Source organism: Peromyscus eremicus, chromosome 6, assembly GCF_949786415.1.
Source record: "Peromyscus eremicus chromosome 6, PerEre_H2_v1, whole genome shotgun sequence".
Lineage (NCBI taxonomy): Eukaryota > Metazoa > Chordata > Mammalia > Rodentia > Cricetidae > Peromyscus > Peromyscus eremicus.
The window spans coordinates 67144408-67160553 of record NC_081421.1 but is presented as its reverse complement, the minus strand read 5'-3'; the positions used below and the strand labels follow the sequence as shown (position 1 = coordinate 67160553).

The following is a 16146-nucleotide window of genomic DNA, read 5'->3' as shown; positions in this document are numbered from 1 at the left end:
TTATATAAGATTTCTTAGGGGTGGAGTTTCTCCAGGGACAAGGTTTTCTGCTCAAGGACTGGTTAGTTTCATTGGTCAGGGGCAGAGATGGATCTGATTTCAGAGCCAAACTGTACTTCCTTTATTGGCTTTTCTAAGATTTTTGGCTCTAATTCTAGGGCCTGGGCATATTTCTTTCACTGGCTCTGATTCTATGGATAAAGTGAATTTCTTAGGCACTAGTTTCAGAGTCAGGGCATGTTTCTTTGTTTCTGGGTTCAAGGATAAAGTGTTTCTTTCACTGGATCAGGTCCTAGATCTAGGATGTATTTCTTCCCCTGGTTCTGGGCTCCAGGGTCAGGGTGGGTTTCTTTAGCTGGTTCTTTTTCCCTACAAGGTGGATGTTGTGGTTGGCCAAATTGTAGCCCTGGTTCTGGGCCTGGGTGGTAGCTGGGTTGGGCAGTGTGCCAGCTTTCCCTCATGGACACAACAGGGCAAGCTCTCCAGCATTGCTTTTGCTACCTCACGCACTGCAGTGGCCAGCAAGGAGTGTGGTCACTTTTTCCAGCCCTCCTGCCATCAGGCCATCACACACACACACACACACACACACACACACACACACACACACACACACACACAGAGAGAGAGAGAGAGAGAGAGAGAGAGAGAGAGAGAGACAGAGACAGAGACAGAGACAGAGATACACACATGCACAACCTCCTGACCAACCCCCATCAACAAGGTCAGATCTGCTGTGTTGTCCTATTAAGGGTACAGGAGCAGTTCTCCTGAGTATTGCAGCTGGTGAGGAGCAGGAACTTAGGCCATATAAGAAATTACAGAAAACAGCAATACAGTTGACGTGAGTAATTCTGTTGTATTTTGTTAAGAATGTGTTCATACAGATATTTGTGTTTTCTTTCAATTTCTTTATCAAATGATAAAACATCCAGTAAGAGATTAGCAATGGCTACCATATTTAAATTTGAGATAATGAGAGAACATTCATTAAGAGACAACAACAACTATGCTAAATTCCTAACACATTTGTGATTGTATGAGGGACAGTTATATTATGTTAGATAAAATTATAACCTGCTTAAATATATGTTGCATTTGCAATTGTATATGGGCTAATTAAATTATGTTTAGGTGTAATTATCATTTTTGCTTTCATCTGGAAATTAAGATGGATAAGGAGATATGATTGTGTGGGAAGTTGACAAGGGGTGAATTGTAAAGGCTATTCTTGGTTGTCAACTTGACTGTATCTGGAATTTTTTAAAATCTTAAAATGAAGGGCACACAAGAGGGATTTTTTGATTAATCTGAAGTAGAAAGAATCAATTCTAATCTGGATCTTGAGGCAAGGAGACATACTCCTTTATTTTGGATCTTGATGGAAGAAGACACACTTTTAATTGGGCCCCACCTTCTGCTGGGAGCCTATAAAAAGATAAGGAAGAAAAGATTTTGGTCTTTGCCTGCTTGCTCTTTCCAGGTGGCAAGTTTGCCTGCTAGCAGAGTCTACCCAGGTGGCTTTGAAACAACCACACTGGCTGCTACTGCTGGAAGTCACCTGTAGGTCAAAGCTGAACATGTCCACAGACTGTTTCAGACTTTTCAGAGGGGGTTCCAGGAAGAGACCCTGTGCAGAAGCAAGGGAACTGTATGTTTCAGCCATCAAGTCGGGGTATGAGCCCACCATTGTCTTCCAGCCTGAGAACTCGGAGACATCAGAAGCATGAACTGTAATGAAATATAGTGCCTGAGTTTTCAGCTGCTCTGCATTGTAATGGTTAGCCAGTATTAGAATGTGGGCAGCATTATCCACAGAGAGGTCCCTGCAGAGGGCGTGCTCAATCATGAACTTCAAATGCTCCACATCATATTTTAAGCAGCTGCCAGTACAGCATCTACCATGCTGTAGAGGTCTGCTCCCTTCCCAGTGTAAATGAAGCCCATCATTGCCTTGACGACTTGTGGCTGATAAGATAAATAGGTAGATTGTTTAATCTACTTTGAAAAAGGAACTACTTGTTTTAAATAGGATAAGTAATGAAACTTTTTTATCTGAATCTGTCAATTGTTAATTGACTGGACATTGTTATTTATTAATGGAGTTTTCCTCTGAATCTGTCAAATGTTAATGGACTAGACATTGTTAATGTAATTCTTGACTGTAACCTTCTTTTATTATATTAGACAAAAAAGGGGAAATGTGGTGATATATTGTGTCCACCAATATATTGTGTATCCTAATAAGCTTACCTGGGGTCAGAGGACAGAACAGCCACTAGATAGACACAGAAGCCAGAAAATGGTGGCACATACCCCTTTAATCCTAGCATTCTGGAGGCAAGATCCATCTGGATCTCTGTGATTTCAAAGCTACACTGGAAACAGCCAGACATGGTGACACATGCCTTTAATCCCAGGAAGTGATGGCAGGAAGCAGGAAGGTATATAAAGTGTGAGGACCAGGTACTAGAGCCTGGTTAAGCTTTTAGGCTTTTAGCAGCAGCTCAGCTGAGATTCATTCTGGATTAGGACTCCGATGCTTCCAGTCTGAGGAAACAGGATCAGCTGAGGCACTGGCAAGATGAGATGGCTGTGGCTTGTTCTACTTCTCTGATCTTCCAGGATTCACCTCCATAACTGGCACTGGGTTTGTTTTTATGAATAAGACCTTCTAACAACTTGTACTACATGTGGCTCCCGGTCAGGGATCTCAACCAGGTTCCTTTTGCTCTCCTGCATGTCATGTTCAAACATGGCTCTGAAAACTGGAGACAGCTCCTAAGATGGCCTTGTGAGCCTGAAATTCCTGAACAGCTACCACCAGGCAGCAGTTTGTGAATGGGGAACTCTGCCAAAGCTCTCATAGATCATCTGCCATCATGCTCCTGGAACCTGGATCCCTGGCTTCTTGCTCTGATCAGAGATGCAGAAGGAGTCCTTAACCATGATCACCTTGCAGAGGAGGGTGAATTTGTAATCTAGGAGAAGCCAAAGCCCATGAGAGAAGATCAAATCTTCAAAGATGAACTTTTTGAATCCCCAGTGTCAGTTTTGCAGGAACCTGATGACTCCTGGGATCTTCATCATTTCTGTTTTCTCTCATTTGGCATGTAGGATCTACAAATGGAACTTTGCCCACAGTGTGCTCTTTGGACAGGTAGCAATACTAAGTAAGGTGACAGGTAATCTTTGCCTTATTCATCCACCCCATTCAGGTGTACTTTCAAACACCATTTCTGTTTGTCATTGGCTCCTGGTGAGAAAGTGGCCCTTTTATTGTCTACCCATATTCCCTCCAAGCAAAAATGGAAGTTGGAGATGGTCCACCAATAGGAGAATTTCTGGACACTGATCTGTGTGTAGCCTCAGCTCTTCGCTGTCAGGTCCCCTGACATATCTGCTTGTGATGGTTTGAAAGTTAAAGCTTATTCAAAAGGAAGAACTGGTATATTTTTCTGCTTTAACCTAGGGGTCACAATTACAAATATTTTTTAGATTTTTAGTTTCTGTTTTTCCCTCTGTTCCTTCTTGAGTGGGGATGGAAAAATCTCTCTCAAATTTGCTATCCAGATTTCAATATTAGTTTCAGAGAAGACAGTCTAGACTACTAGGGACTGTTAAATCACTCCACTTTTCTCTAGGTTGAATCTTAGGTCAATAGGTAACTAGTTTTGATCATTATTCACAACTGTTGAATAATTTGGGACATTTTATTCACCCATATTAAAAAGTGTTGTGCTAGGGTTCTCAAAAGTAACAGAATATACATAATAAATCTTTCTATAGATGAGGGAGGGGTATTTATTAGCATGACTTGGGCCTGCAGTCCTGCTAATCCCACAATGGATAGCCATGAAGGGGAAGTACAAGAATCCTGTACTTACTCAGTCCAGGAGGTTGGACAGCTGAGCTGTATTCAATATATGTTGGCATTCCAGAGAAGTATTCTCTAAAGAGAGGAAAGGAATGGACTTGCTGCAAGGTGAGGGCAAGCAGGCAATGAGCAACAACAGAGGGTGTGGCTAAATTTAGGGTGTGCCTTCCAGCATCAAGATATGGATTAAAGGTGTGTGTCTTCAGGCCCTGAGATCCAGATTAAATGTTTATCTCTTTCTACCTCCAAATGCAGATTGGAAGTGCATCTAACTCTGCTACTTAAGCAGAAAATCTCAGAGATGTTTTCTCCATTTTAGGATTTTAGTTCTTTCCATAAGAAGTTAAGTTGGAAACCAAGATTAAAAATCATAAGTGAATTTTGATTGTGTTATGTGTAGTCCTAAACGCTTCTCAATTCAATCATGTTGATTGATTTGAATTAGCCTCCCATACCTTATATTTCACATTTTAAACTGTGAGTACTGCCTTCTTCAAACTTTGAACTTCCGTGCTCACTCTGTAGGGCCTTAAAAGTGAGAAAGTATTCTGGTTTCCAGCAGAAGATATTAAACAGTTATGAGGAAGGCATTTTGAGATGGTTCCTCTTCAATATGTGATCTGTAAAATGCTCCCCACATCTATGATGCTCGTTTCTGTGAAATGCAGAATGTGTTCAACAGAAACCATAGAGGGAGGGGCTTTGAATGGATCCCCCTCTGTAGTGTGATCAGGAATATGTTCCCTTTACCTCATCTAACTCCAGTTAGTCCTGTCTTAGAGAGACTCTCTAAGCCTAAAGCACACAGAAATAAATTCAGATTCAATCAGCTCAGCCATTCCCAGTCTGGCTCTACTGTAAGTCTTACTCCAACACTACTTTCAGTTAATATAGGATAAATCATCATTGGTTTTGACTCCTTGATATTTTATTCATCTGATAGACTCTTTGCAGATGACTAATTAGTAGCATGGGTGACTATTCACCAGGAGAGTTCAGGGTCACTGGAGTAGACACCCCTCCATCATATGTGTCATTTGAAGTTTTTGTTGGTGATCACTTCAAGAACCATTGTTTGTAAGAAAGGTGCTCTAAATTGTGAGTCCTATGCTCCAGTGAGCATACTCCTGGAAGGCAGGTGTGACTTGTCACAGAGTTACTAAGAAACCTTGGGCAGTAAGCTTAGCCTTTGCTCATAATGTTTCTCATTTGTGGAGAGGCACAGGTGGAGCTTTTCTTTTTCCCATTGGTAGGGGGTTCACAGGGCAAACTGATTTAGTCAAAAATACTCAGATTCCCAGCAGTAGGAAGTGCATGTATTAAGCCTGGAGGGAGATGTTCTCCTAGCTGAGAGAGCCACTGTTCATTAGAGGAAAACAAAGCTGAGAGAACCACATCAAACACACATACATACACACACACCACACACACACACAAAAAAAAAAACCCACAGGACTTTCTAGCATATATTCATACAATAGAACAGACAGGAGGAATCAGGTGAAGTATCAAACAAATTCTAAACAATGGGGAATAGCCCCATGACACCCCTCTCCTATGTGTCCACACAGAAAGTGCTTTAAGAAGACATTCCTCCAGACTTGAGAGGCCAAATAACTTTCCAATGTGTTTCCTTTTTGTGTGGAAGTGTCAGAGTCCTCTGAAGTGTTATGCAGCAATTGATTAAAGGGAGGCTTGGATGCCTAGATTACAATGGGCACACCCTGGAGCTCTTGTACTCCATACCCATCCCAATTCCAAGGGGCTCTCAGTCCACCATTATATCCATTTCTGGTGTCTGGGATCTCAGTGGTATCTTCAGAAATGTAAGATAGCCACCAGAGAAGATATATTGGGATATACTCCAATAGAAAGTATTTACAGGCTGACAATTACACTGGGTACTCAGGAACCTACTGTAGCATAGAGACTTTCTGGGGTGAGCTCTCAAGCACAGATTCTAATTTCTGAATTGACATAATTCTGTTAACAAGAATAGTTATAGAGGCCAAACAGTAGGGTAGAATATTTATAGTTTCCCCATCAGTATGGATGTTGATGGATTAGGCCCTTGTTTCTGTTTTGGCAGCTGGTGCTGTGTAGGTGATGGAGTTTGCAGCCTGAGTGGTACTTCCCCCATGGAATCTGGTGACATCTCACACATATTCTGGACACTGAAGCAGCTGGCCATGGCCAACTCTCCTATGTGTCAAAACAGAATGTGTCAATCAGACTCTTGATGCAGAGGTGAGAGACCAGGTGCAGGTGTCAGATCCCTCCAAAGCATTAGGCAGAGACTGGTCACAGGGACTCTTGGGGACTTGGCACTCAGGTTGTACCATTTCTAAAGTTCACTGGCCACCACACTCTTTTTTCTCTGACTTGCTCTGAGAACCCTGGTATCTCAGGTCTTATCTCTGGAATCTCAGTGGAAACTGCAAAACTATTGAGGGGCAGCCTGAGAATCTCAGGGGTTGAAGATAATTTAAAAGCTAAAAGAACCTATACCGATGTGCAGCAGACTCTAAGAGAACTCAGATACAGACCCAGACTACTATACCCAGCCAATTACTATAGACGGAAATTTAAGATATTCCACCATAAAGCCAACTTCAAGCAATATTTGTGTACAAATCCCATCCTATTGAAAGTGGTTGTAGGAAAACTCCTACCTAAGGAGATTCACTACAACCATGAGTAATACAGGGAATAAATAATCTGAGAGCAGTAAAAGCAAAAGTAGGGAAACACACACATACACACAGACTCCTCCACCGCCCAAACAATAGACAACAAAATATTAGGAATCAACCATCATTGTTTATTGATCTTTCTCAATATCAGTGGTTTTGATTCCCCAGTGAAAAGTCAGACTAACAGAGTAGATATGAAATCAGATTCCACCCTTCTGCTGCATCCAAGAAACACACCTCAACCTAATGAGTAGGGATTGCCTCAGGGTAAAGGATTGGAATAGATAGTCCAAGCAAATAGATCTAAGAAATAAGCTGTGTACTTGCTTTTATATCTCATCAAATAGATTTAAGCCAAGGGCTAATCAGAGAAATAAGTAAAGACACTTCACAGACATGAAAGGAAAAGGGCACCAAGATAAAACATAAATCAGAAACAATATGTCCCAGGTAGGATTCCTTTGGGCAAGCCTGACTACCACCATCCCCCACCAGACCCTGTAACCTACAATGACCACTCCACCCCCCAAACCCACCCATCCTCTGAGATAGCAGTTGCTCCCTGTGAGCTTGGATTGGACCAAGAGGTGAGTCTTTGTTCTACTAGCAGATCACCCCAGCCTCTAGGCTTTAGTTCCAGGGGCACAACTAGTGACCCCAGACCCCCAACCATTGCATCCCCAGGTGCAGGCCAGCAGGCAGAACTAAAGAGGCAGTCCTGACTACCACCATCTCCCACTGGAACCTGTAACTTATAAGCCCTGCTTCACCCCCCCAAAAGTACCCATCCTCTGAGACCACAACTGCTCCCTGAGACAGACTCCAACAGCTCCAATTGGACCAAGAGTGGCTCCCTGAGACACGGACACCATTTGCACTGATTGGAGGTAGAGATGGGTAGATGCCAGGGAAAGAATACATTAAACAACATGAGAAGCAATATGGTACCACCAGAACCTGATGGTTGTACATCAAGAGGACCTGAAAATCCCAACATATAAGAGGCAGAAGAAAACAATTCAAAAAAATGACTTTAAGACAATGATAGAGGCCTTTAAAGAGGAAATGAAAATATCTCTTAAAGAAACCAAGGAAAAGACAAACAAAAAATTGAAAGAAATCAATAAATCCCTTAAATAAAGCCAAGAAAACCAAGAAAAAGCAATCAAGCAGGTATCACTTCAAGACTTCAAAAATTGAAATGGAGGCAGTACAGAAGATACAAAGAGAGGGAATGCTGGAAATGGAATATCTGAGTAAACAAACAGGAAGTACAGCTGCAAGCATCACCAACAGAAAGCAACTTTTTGAAGAGAGAATCTCTGGCATTGAAGATAAAGAAGAAATATATGCATGGGGGGGGGACAAAAAAAACCCATTAAACCTAGCCAAGTCATAACACAAAATGTTCTCGAAATCTGTGACACCATGAGAAGTCCAAAGACCAATCCTAAGAACATTAGGGATAAAAAAAGGAGAAGAATATCACCTCAAAGGTATAGAGAATATATTCAACAGAATCACAGAAGAAAACTTTCCCAACCTAAAGAAGGAAATGCCTGTGAAGATACAAGAAGCTTACAGAACACCAAATAGACTGCAAAAAAAGGTGTCTCCTCACCACATAAAATCACTAAGCGTACAAAATAAAGAAAAAATAATAAGAGCTGCAAAGGAAAAAAAAAGCAAAGTAACATATAAAGTCAGACCCATCAGAATAACCTCTGACTTCAGAATGAAAGCCAGAAGATCCTGGATAAAGGTTATGCAGACACTAAGAGACCATGGAGGCCAACCCAGCAAAAGTCTCAATCATCACAGACAGAGTAAACAAAATATTCCATGATAAAACCAGCTTTAAACAATACCTATCAAAAATCTAGCCACACAAAAAGCAATAGAAGAAAAAATCCAACTTAAGGAAGTTAGATGTACCCGTGAAAGCACAGGCAATAGATAATCCCACACCAACAAATCCCAAAGAAGGGAAACACACAACACTACCACAAAAATAACAGGAATTAACAATCACTCATCATTAATATCTCTTAATATCAATGGACTCAATTCACCTATAAAAAGACACAGGCTAATAGAATGGATATTAAAACAGAATCCATCCTTCTGTTACATACCATACAGGAAACACACCTCGACTTCAAAAACAGACACTACATCAGAGTAAAGATGTGGGAAAAGTCTTTCCAGTCAATTGGACTTAGGAAGCAAGCTTGTGTAGCTATCCGAATATGTAACCAAATAGACTTCAAACTTAAATTAATCAAAAGAGATCAAAAAAGGACATGATGTATTCATCACAGGAAAAATCCATCAAGATGAAGTCTCAATTCTGAATATTTATGCCCCAATATTAGGCACCCATATATGGAAAAGAAATATTCCTAAAGCTTAAATCACACATCAAACCACACACACGAATAGTGGGAGACTTCAACTTTCCACTCTCACCAATGAACAGGCTGAGAAAGAAATCAGAGAAACATCACCATTTACTATAGCCACAAATAATATAAAATACCTTGGGGTAACTTTAACCAATCGGTGAAAGACCTGTATGACAAGATCTTTAAGTCTCAGAAGAAAGAAATTGAAGAAGCTATCAGAAAATGGAAAGATCCCCCATGTTCATGGATAGGTAGAAACAACATAGTAAAAATGGCAATATTACAAAAGCAATCTACAGATTCATGCAATATCCATCAAAATTCCAACACAATTCTTCACAGACCTCAAAAGAACAATACTCAACTTGATATGGAAAAAAAAAAACCTAGGATATCTAAAACAAGCTTTTACAATAAACAACTTCTGAGGTATCATCATCTCTGCTTTCAAGCTCTACTATAGAGCTATAGTAATACAAAAAGCTTAGTATTGGCATAAAAACCAACATGTGCACCAATGGAATCAAATTGAAGTGTCTGACATTAATCCACACACCTATGAACACCTGAATTTGACCAAAAAGCCAAGACTGTACAATGTAAAAGAGAAAGCATCTTCAACAAATGGTGCTGGCATAACTGGATATCAACGTGTTGAAAATTGCAAATAGATCCATAACTATCATCATGCACAAAATTCAAATCCAAGTGGATCAAAGACCCCAACATAAATCCAGCTACACAGAACCTGATAGAACAGAAAGTAGGAAGTATCCTAGAAATCATAATGCTCAACTGAATCACCAATGGGTCAAGGAAGAAATAAAGAAAGAAATTAAAGACTTCCTAGAGATCAATGAAAATGAATATACCACATACCCAAACTTATGGGATGCTCTGAAAGCAGTGCTAAGAGGAAAATTCATAGTACTAAATGCCCACATAAAGAAATTGGAGAAATCTCACACTAGTGACTGAACAGCACACCTGAAAGCCTTAGAATAAGAAGAAGCAAAGTGCCCCAGGAGTAACAGACACCAGAAAATAACCAAATTGAGAGCTGAAATCAATAAAATAGAAACAAAGAGAACAAAACAAAGAATCAATGAAACAAAGAGTTGGTTCTTTGAGAAAATCAACAAGATAGACAAACCCTTATCCAAACTAACCAAAAGGCAGAGAGAGAGCATCCAAATTAGCAAAATCAGAAATGAAAATGGAGACAGAACAACTAACATTGAGGAAATCCAGAGAACTATCAGGTCATACTTCAAAAACCTGAACTCCACAAAACTGGAAAATCTAAAAGAAATGGACAATTTTCTGGATAGGTACCACATACCTAAGTTAAATCAAGACTAGATAAACTATCTAAATAGACCAATAAGCCCTAAGGAAATAGAAACAGTCATTAAAAGCCTCCCAACAAAAAAAGCCCAGTACCAGAAGGTTTCAGTGCATAATTCTAACAGGTCTTCAAAGAAGTGATAATACCAATACTCTTTAAATTGTTCCACACAATAGAAAGGGAAGGAACATTACCAAACTCCTTCTACAAGGCTATAATTACCCTGATTTCCAAGCCACACAAGGATGCCACAAAGAAAGAGAACTACAGACCACTCTCCCTTATGAACATGATGCAAAAATACTCAATAAAATATTGGCAAACAGACTCCAAGAACACATCAAAACATGTTCAAGTAGGCTTCATCCCAGGAATGCAAGGATGGTTCAACATAAGAAAATCTGTCAATGTAATACACCATATAAACAAACCAAAAGAAAGACAAAAACACATGATCATCTTACTAGATGCTGAAAAGGCCTTTGACAAAATGCAACACCCCTTCATGATAGAGGTCTTGGAGAGATCAGGAATACAGGGAACATACCTAAACAAAATAAAGGCAATTTACAGCAAGCCAACAGCCAACATCTAAGTAAATGGAGAGAAACTCAAAGCAATTCCACTAAAATCAGGAACAAGTTAAGGCTGTCCGCTGTCCCTATACTTATTCAATATAGTACTTGAAGTTCTAGCTAGAGCAATAAGACAACAAAAGGAGATCAAAGGAAAACATATTGCAAAGGAAGAAGACAAGTTTTCACTATCTGCAGATGACATGATAGTATACATAAGTGACCCCAAAATTAGACAAAGGAACTCATAGAGCTTTTAAACACCTTCAGCAACGTAGCCAGATACAAGATTAACTCAAAAAAATAAACAGTATTCCTTGTATATACAAATGACAAATGGGCTGAGAAAGAAATCAGAGAAACATCACACTTTACAATAGCCACAAATTATATAAAAAATACCTTGCGGTAACGCTAACTAAGCAAGCGAAGGACCTGTATGAAAAGAACTTTAAGTTCTCAAAGAAAGAAATTGAAGAAGATGTCAGAGAATGGAAAGATCTCCCATGATCATGGATAGGTAGGATTAACACAGTAAAAATGGCAATCTTACCAAAAGCAATATACAGATTCAATGCAATTCCCATCAAAATCCCAACACAATTCTTCACAGATCTGGAAAGAACAATATTCAACCACTTATGGAAACATAAAAAACCCAGGGTTGCCAAAAGAATCCTGTACAATAAAACAACCTCTGGAGGCATCCTGATCCCTGACTTCAAGCTCTACTACAGAGCTATAGTAATAAAAACAGCTTGGTACTGGCATAAAAACTGACATGTGGACCAATGAAACCAAACTGAAGACCCTGACATTAATCTGCACACTTATGAGTATATGATTTCAGACAAAGAAGCCCAAAGTGTACAATGGAAAAAGAATTCATCTTCAACAAATGGTGCTGCATAACTGGGTGTCAACATGTAGAAGACTGCAAATAGATCCATATATGTCACCGTGCACAAATTTAAGTCCAAGTAGATCAAAGACCTCAACATGAATCCAGTTACTCTAAACCTGATAGAAGAGAAAGTAGGAAGTAGTCTTGAACGCATTGGCACCGGAGAAAACTTCCTAAATATAACACCAGTAGCACAGACACTGAGAGAAACAATTAATAAATTGGGCCTCTTGAAACTGAGAAGCTTTTGTAGGGCAAAGGACACGGTCAACAAGACAAAACGACAGCCTACAGAATGGGAAAAGATCTTCACCAACCCTATATCTGGCAGAGGACTGATATCCCGAATATATAAAGAACCCTGTGCTCTGCCTAATGTTTGTCTGTGGATCTCAGTATCTGCTCACATCAGCTGCTGAAGAAAGCCTACTGTTGACTGTAGCAGGAATCTTAAAAGGTCTCATTAGTAAAATCAAACCTGGAAGCCAGGTATTGGGGTGAATACTGGAAGATCACAGAGACAGAACAGCCACAGCTACCTCACCTTGCCAATTCCTCAGCTGATCCTATTTCCTCAGACTGGAAGCCTCTGAATCCTCATCCAGAATGAATCTCAGCTGAACTGTTGCTAAAAGCCTAAAAGCTTAGCCAGCCAAAAGCTTCTAGTTTCTGGTCTTCACGCCTTATATATCTTTCTGCTTTCTGCCAACACTCCCTGGGTTTTAAGGCTCACTTTCTGGTATTAAAGGCATGAGTCACTATGCCTGGCTGTTTCCAATGTGGCCTTGAACTCACAGAGATCCTGAGGAATTTCTGCCTCTGGAATGCTACGATTAAAGGCATGAGTGCCACCATTTTCCAGCCTTTGCATCTAGTGGCTGCATCTAGTGGTCCGTTCTCTGACCCCAGATAAGTTTATTAGGGTGCACAATATGAACATAACAAAATTTCATTAGGTTTCCTTTCATTGACGTGTGTGTGTGTGTGTGTGTGTGTGTGTGTGTGTGTGTGTGTGTGTCAGTGAAGACACTGAACAAACTTCTGTAGCATGAATCTTAAAAATTCTTATTAATAAAATCAAACCTGGGGCCAGTTATTGGGGTCAATGCTGGTAGATCAGAGAGACAGAACAAGCCACAGCTATCTCACCTTGCCAGTTCCTCAGCTGGTCCTGTTTCCTCAGACTGGAAGCCTCTGAGTCCTCATCCAGAATGAATCTCAGCTGAACTGTGTTGCTCCAAAGCCTGAAAGCTTAACCAGCCAAATGCTTCTAGTTTCTGGTCCTCACGCCTTATATACTTTTCTACTTTTTTTTTTTTGTTGTTGTTTTTGTTTTTCGAGACAGGGTTTCTCTGTGTAGCTTTGCCCTTTTCCTGGAACTCACTTGGTAGCCCAGGCTGACCTATACTCAGAGATCTGCCTGCCTCTGCCTCCGGAGTGCTGGGATTAAAGGCATGTGCCACCACTGCCCGGCCTTACCTTTCTGCTTTCTACCACCACTCCCTGGGATTAAAGGCGTGATGAGTCACCATGCCTGTCTGTATCCTTGAACTCACTGATTTCTGCCTCTGGAATGCTAGGATTAAAGGCGTGTGCTATCACTGCTTAACTAGTACCTTTTCTGTTCTCTGACCCCAGATAAGTTTATCAAGGTACACAACATTTTGGGAAACACAGTACCACAAACTTCCACAGCTGAGCAGATCTGGATGGACTAAAATGGCTTTCTTTAAACAAAAACACTACTAGAATCCACAAGCTGATTTTAAAATTTTTATTCATTTTGTATTTTGAGTGGTTAAGTACTGTCTACAGAGATGTTTGTGCCCATAGAGACAAGAGGAGAACTGTACAAGGATCCTCTACAAGAGCAACAATTGCTTTTGCCAACTGAGTCATCTCTCCATTCCCACACACTGAGTTTGGAGAAAAATGTCTTCATTCTCTTCCCCTTCTCTTATAATCAAATATTCAGGTTGTTTTTTTCCTTTCTGAGTCCTTGACCATATGTTCTGCTAGGTCCAATTCAGACAAGTTTCTCCAAAGAAACCCTGTTGTAATGTGCTTGGGGCCAGCAATTAATATGAATTCCAGTTTACAACTCATTGGACAAAAATCAAACCAGTACAGCAGCAGGGAAAAGGCTGAGTAGATTGTACCAGAGTCCAGACCTTCCCCTCCCCCAGCCTTCCATTCAACTCATTTCCACCTGTATTAAAGTCTCATCCACCATCTGTCTTTCCCCAGATTCACTGTAAATGCTACATAGGTCCCATAGTCTATCCAGGTGTAATCAATAACTACACTGGCTGCTGCTTCTGGGAGACACATGTAGGTCACAGCTGACCAGGTACTAGGGTCGATTTAGGCGTTTGAGGGGGGCTGCCGGAAAGAGCAGTGAGCAGAAGCCAGGGAATGGTATGATTCAGCTAACAAGTGGGGACATGACTCCACCATTGTCTTCCAGCCTGAAGTCTCAGAGATCTCAGAAGCATGTGCTGTAATGAAATCCAATGCCTGGGTTTTCAGATGCCCTGCTCTATGGAGGTCAGCCAGGACAAGAGTGTGGGCAGCATTCTCCACAGAGAGGTCCCTGCAGAGGACATCCTCACACATGACCTTCAAACGCTCCAGGCCATACCTGCCAGTAGCTGCCAGCAGAGTATCTGCTATGCTGTCCAGGTCTGGTGCTGTTCCTGTGTAAATGAAGTCCATCATTGCCTTGAAGACTTGCGGCTCCAAGTTGGGGATCTCAAAGTGGTTCTTTCTGCTCTCCTTCATGTCATGTTGAAACATGGCTCTGAAAACTGGAGAGCGAGCTGCTAAGATGGCCTTGTGAGCCTGAAATTCCTGGCCAGATACCACCAGGCAGCAGTCTGTGAATTGGGAATTCTCCCACAGCTCTCCTAGCTCATCTGCCAAGGTGCATCTAGGAACCTGAATTCTTGGCTTTCTGTTCTGGTCAGAGTTGCTCAAAGAGTCATCAACCATGCTCACCTTGCAGAGGAGGGTGAGCTTGTCATCTGGGAGAAGCCAAGGTACAAAGGACAAGAGGAAGTTTCGAAGGATGAACTTTTCAAATCCCAGTTCAACACCTGGCTCGAAACCTAGAGACTATAGTTTTGCTCTCACCGTGGGTTGTCTCTCCATCGGTGCTTAATATCAAGAACTGGAACTTTGCCCAAACAGGACTCTTTAGACAGCTGAGCAACACTAGGTAAACTGACAGGTAATCTGCACTTTCTTCATCCACTCCCTTCAGGTGTATTCTCAAACACCATTTGTCATTGGCTCCTATTGAGAAAGTTGGGCTTCTAGTGCTTTCCTGAATTTCCTCCAGAAGAAAACGAAAGTTGCTGATGGTCCACCTGTAGAAAATATTCTGGACGCTGATTTCGGTGTGGTCACATCTCTGGGATGTCTGGTCCCCTGACATTTCTGGAGGTAGTTTGAAGGTTAAACTGGATCCAAAATGAAGAACTAGCAAGTGTTTTATCTTCACTCTGTGGGATACAATAATAGACCTGGTTTAGATTTTTAGTTTCTATTTCTGTCCCATCTTCTATGAGGGTGGAAACATGGGTCTGAAATTTTCTATCTAGATTTCAATACTAGTTTCAGAGAAGACAGTGTAGGCTACTAGGGCCTCTTACATCACTCCATTTTTTTCTAGATTAAATCTTGGGTCAATAGGTACCCAGTTTTCATAATTATAGATAACTTTTGAAAATTTGGAACATTTTGTACACTCATATCAAAAATGTTATACTAGGGTTCTGCAGAGTAACAGAACATATATAATTAATCTTTCTGTGTATGAACAAAGGGGATTCATTAGAATGACTTAGGGCTGCAGTCCTGCGATTCCCACATTGGATAGCTGTGAAGGGAAGCCAAGGATCTAGTACTTACTCAGTCCAGGAGGTTGGATGTTTCCCTGGGTCTTCAGTATATGCTGGAATTCTGAAGGAAAATTCTCTAATGCCGGGGAAGGAATGGTCTTGCTACAAGGTGAGGGCAAGCAGGCAAAGAGCAAGAGCTTCCTCCTTCCATGTCCTTTTATATGCTTCCAACAGAGGGTGTGGTCCAATTTAGGGTGTGTCTTCCAGACTCAAGATCTGGATTAAAGGTGTGTGTCTTCAGGCCCTGAGATTCGGATTAGATGTTTGTTTCTTTTAACTTTCAAAGTCTGTATTTGAAGTGTATCTACCTACTTCAACTTAAGCAAAACATTTCTCACAGTTTTGTCCTCCATATTAGGATTTTAGTTAATTCCATATCTAGTTGGGTCAAGAATCAAGAATAACCACCAAAAGTGTATTTTGCTTTCTGTGGTTCATCTTC

General features: G+C 40.9%; 1 protein-coding gene across 1 annotated transcript; it reads right to left on the bottom strand.

The window, feature by feature from the left end:
* Positions 1-14166: 14166 nt before the first annotated feature.
* On the bottom strand, positions 14167-15238 carry LOC131913786 (speckle-type POZ protein-like). The gene is made up of 2 exons (XM_059266569.1): positions 14935-15238; positions 14167-14897 (listed from the first exon to the last, which is right to left on the bottom strand). The coding sequence occupies exons 1-2, from the start codon at positions 15236-15238 to the stop codon at positions 14167-14169; spliced, it is 1035 nt and encodes a 344-aa protein (XP_059122552.1).
* Between the last annotated feature and the right edge of the window lie 908 nt (positions 15239-16146).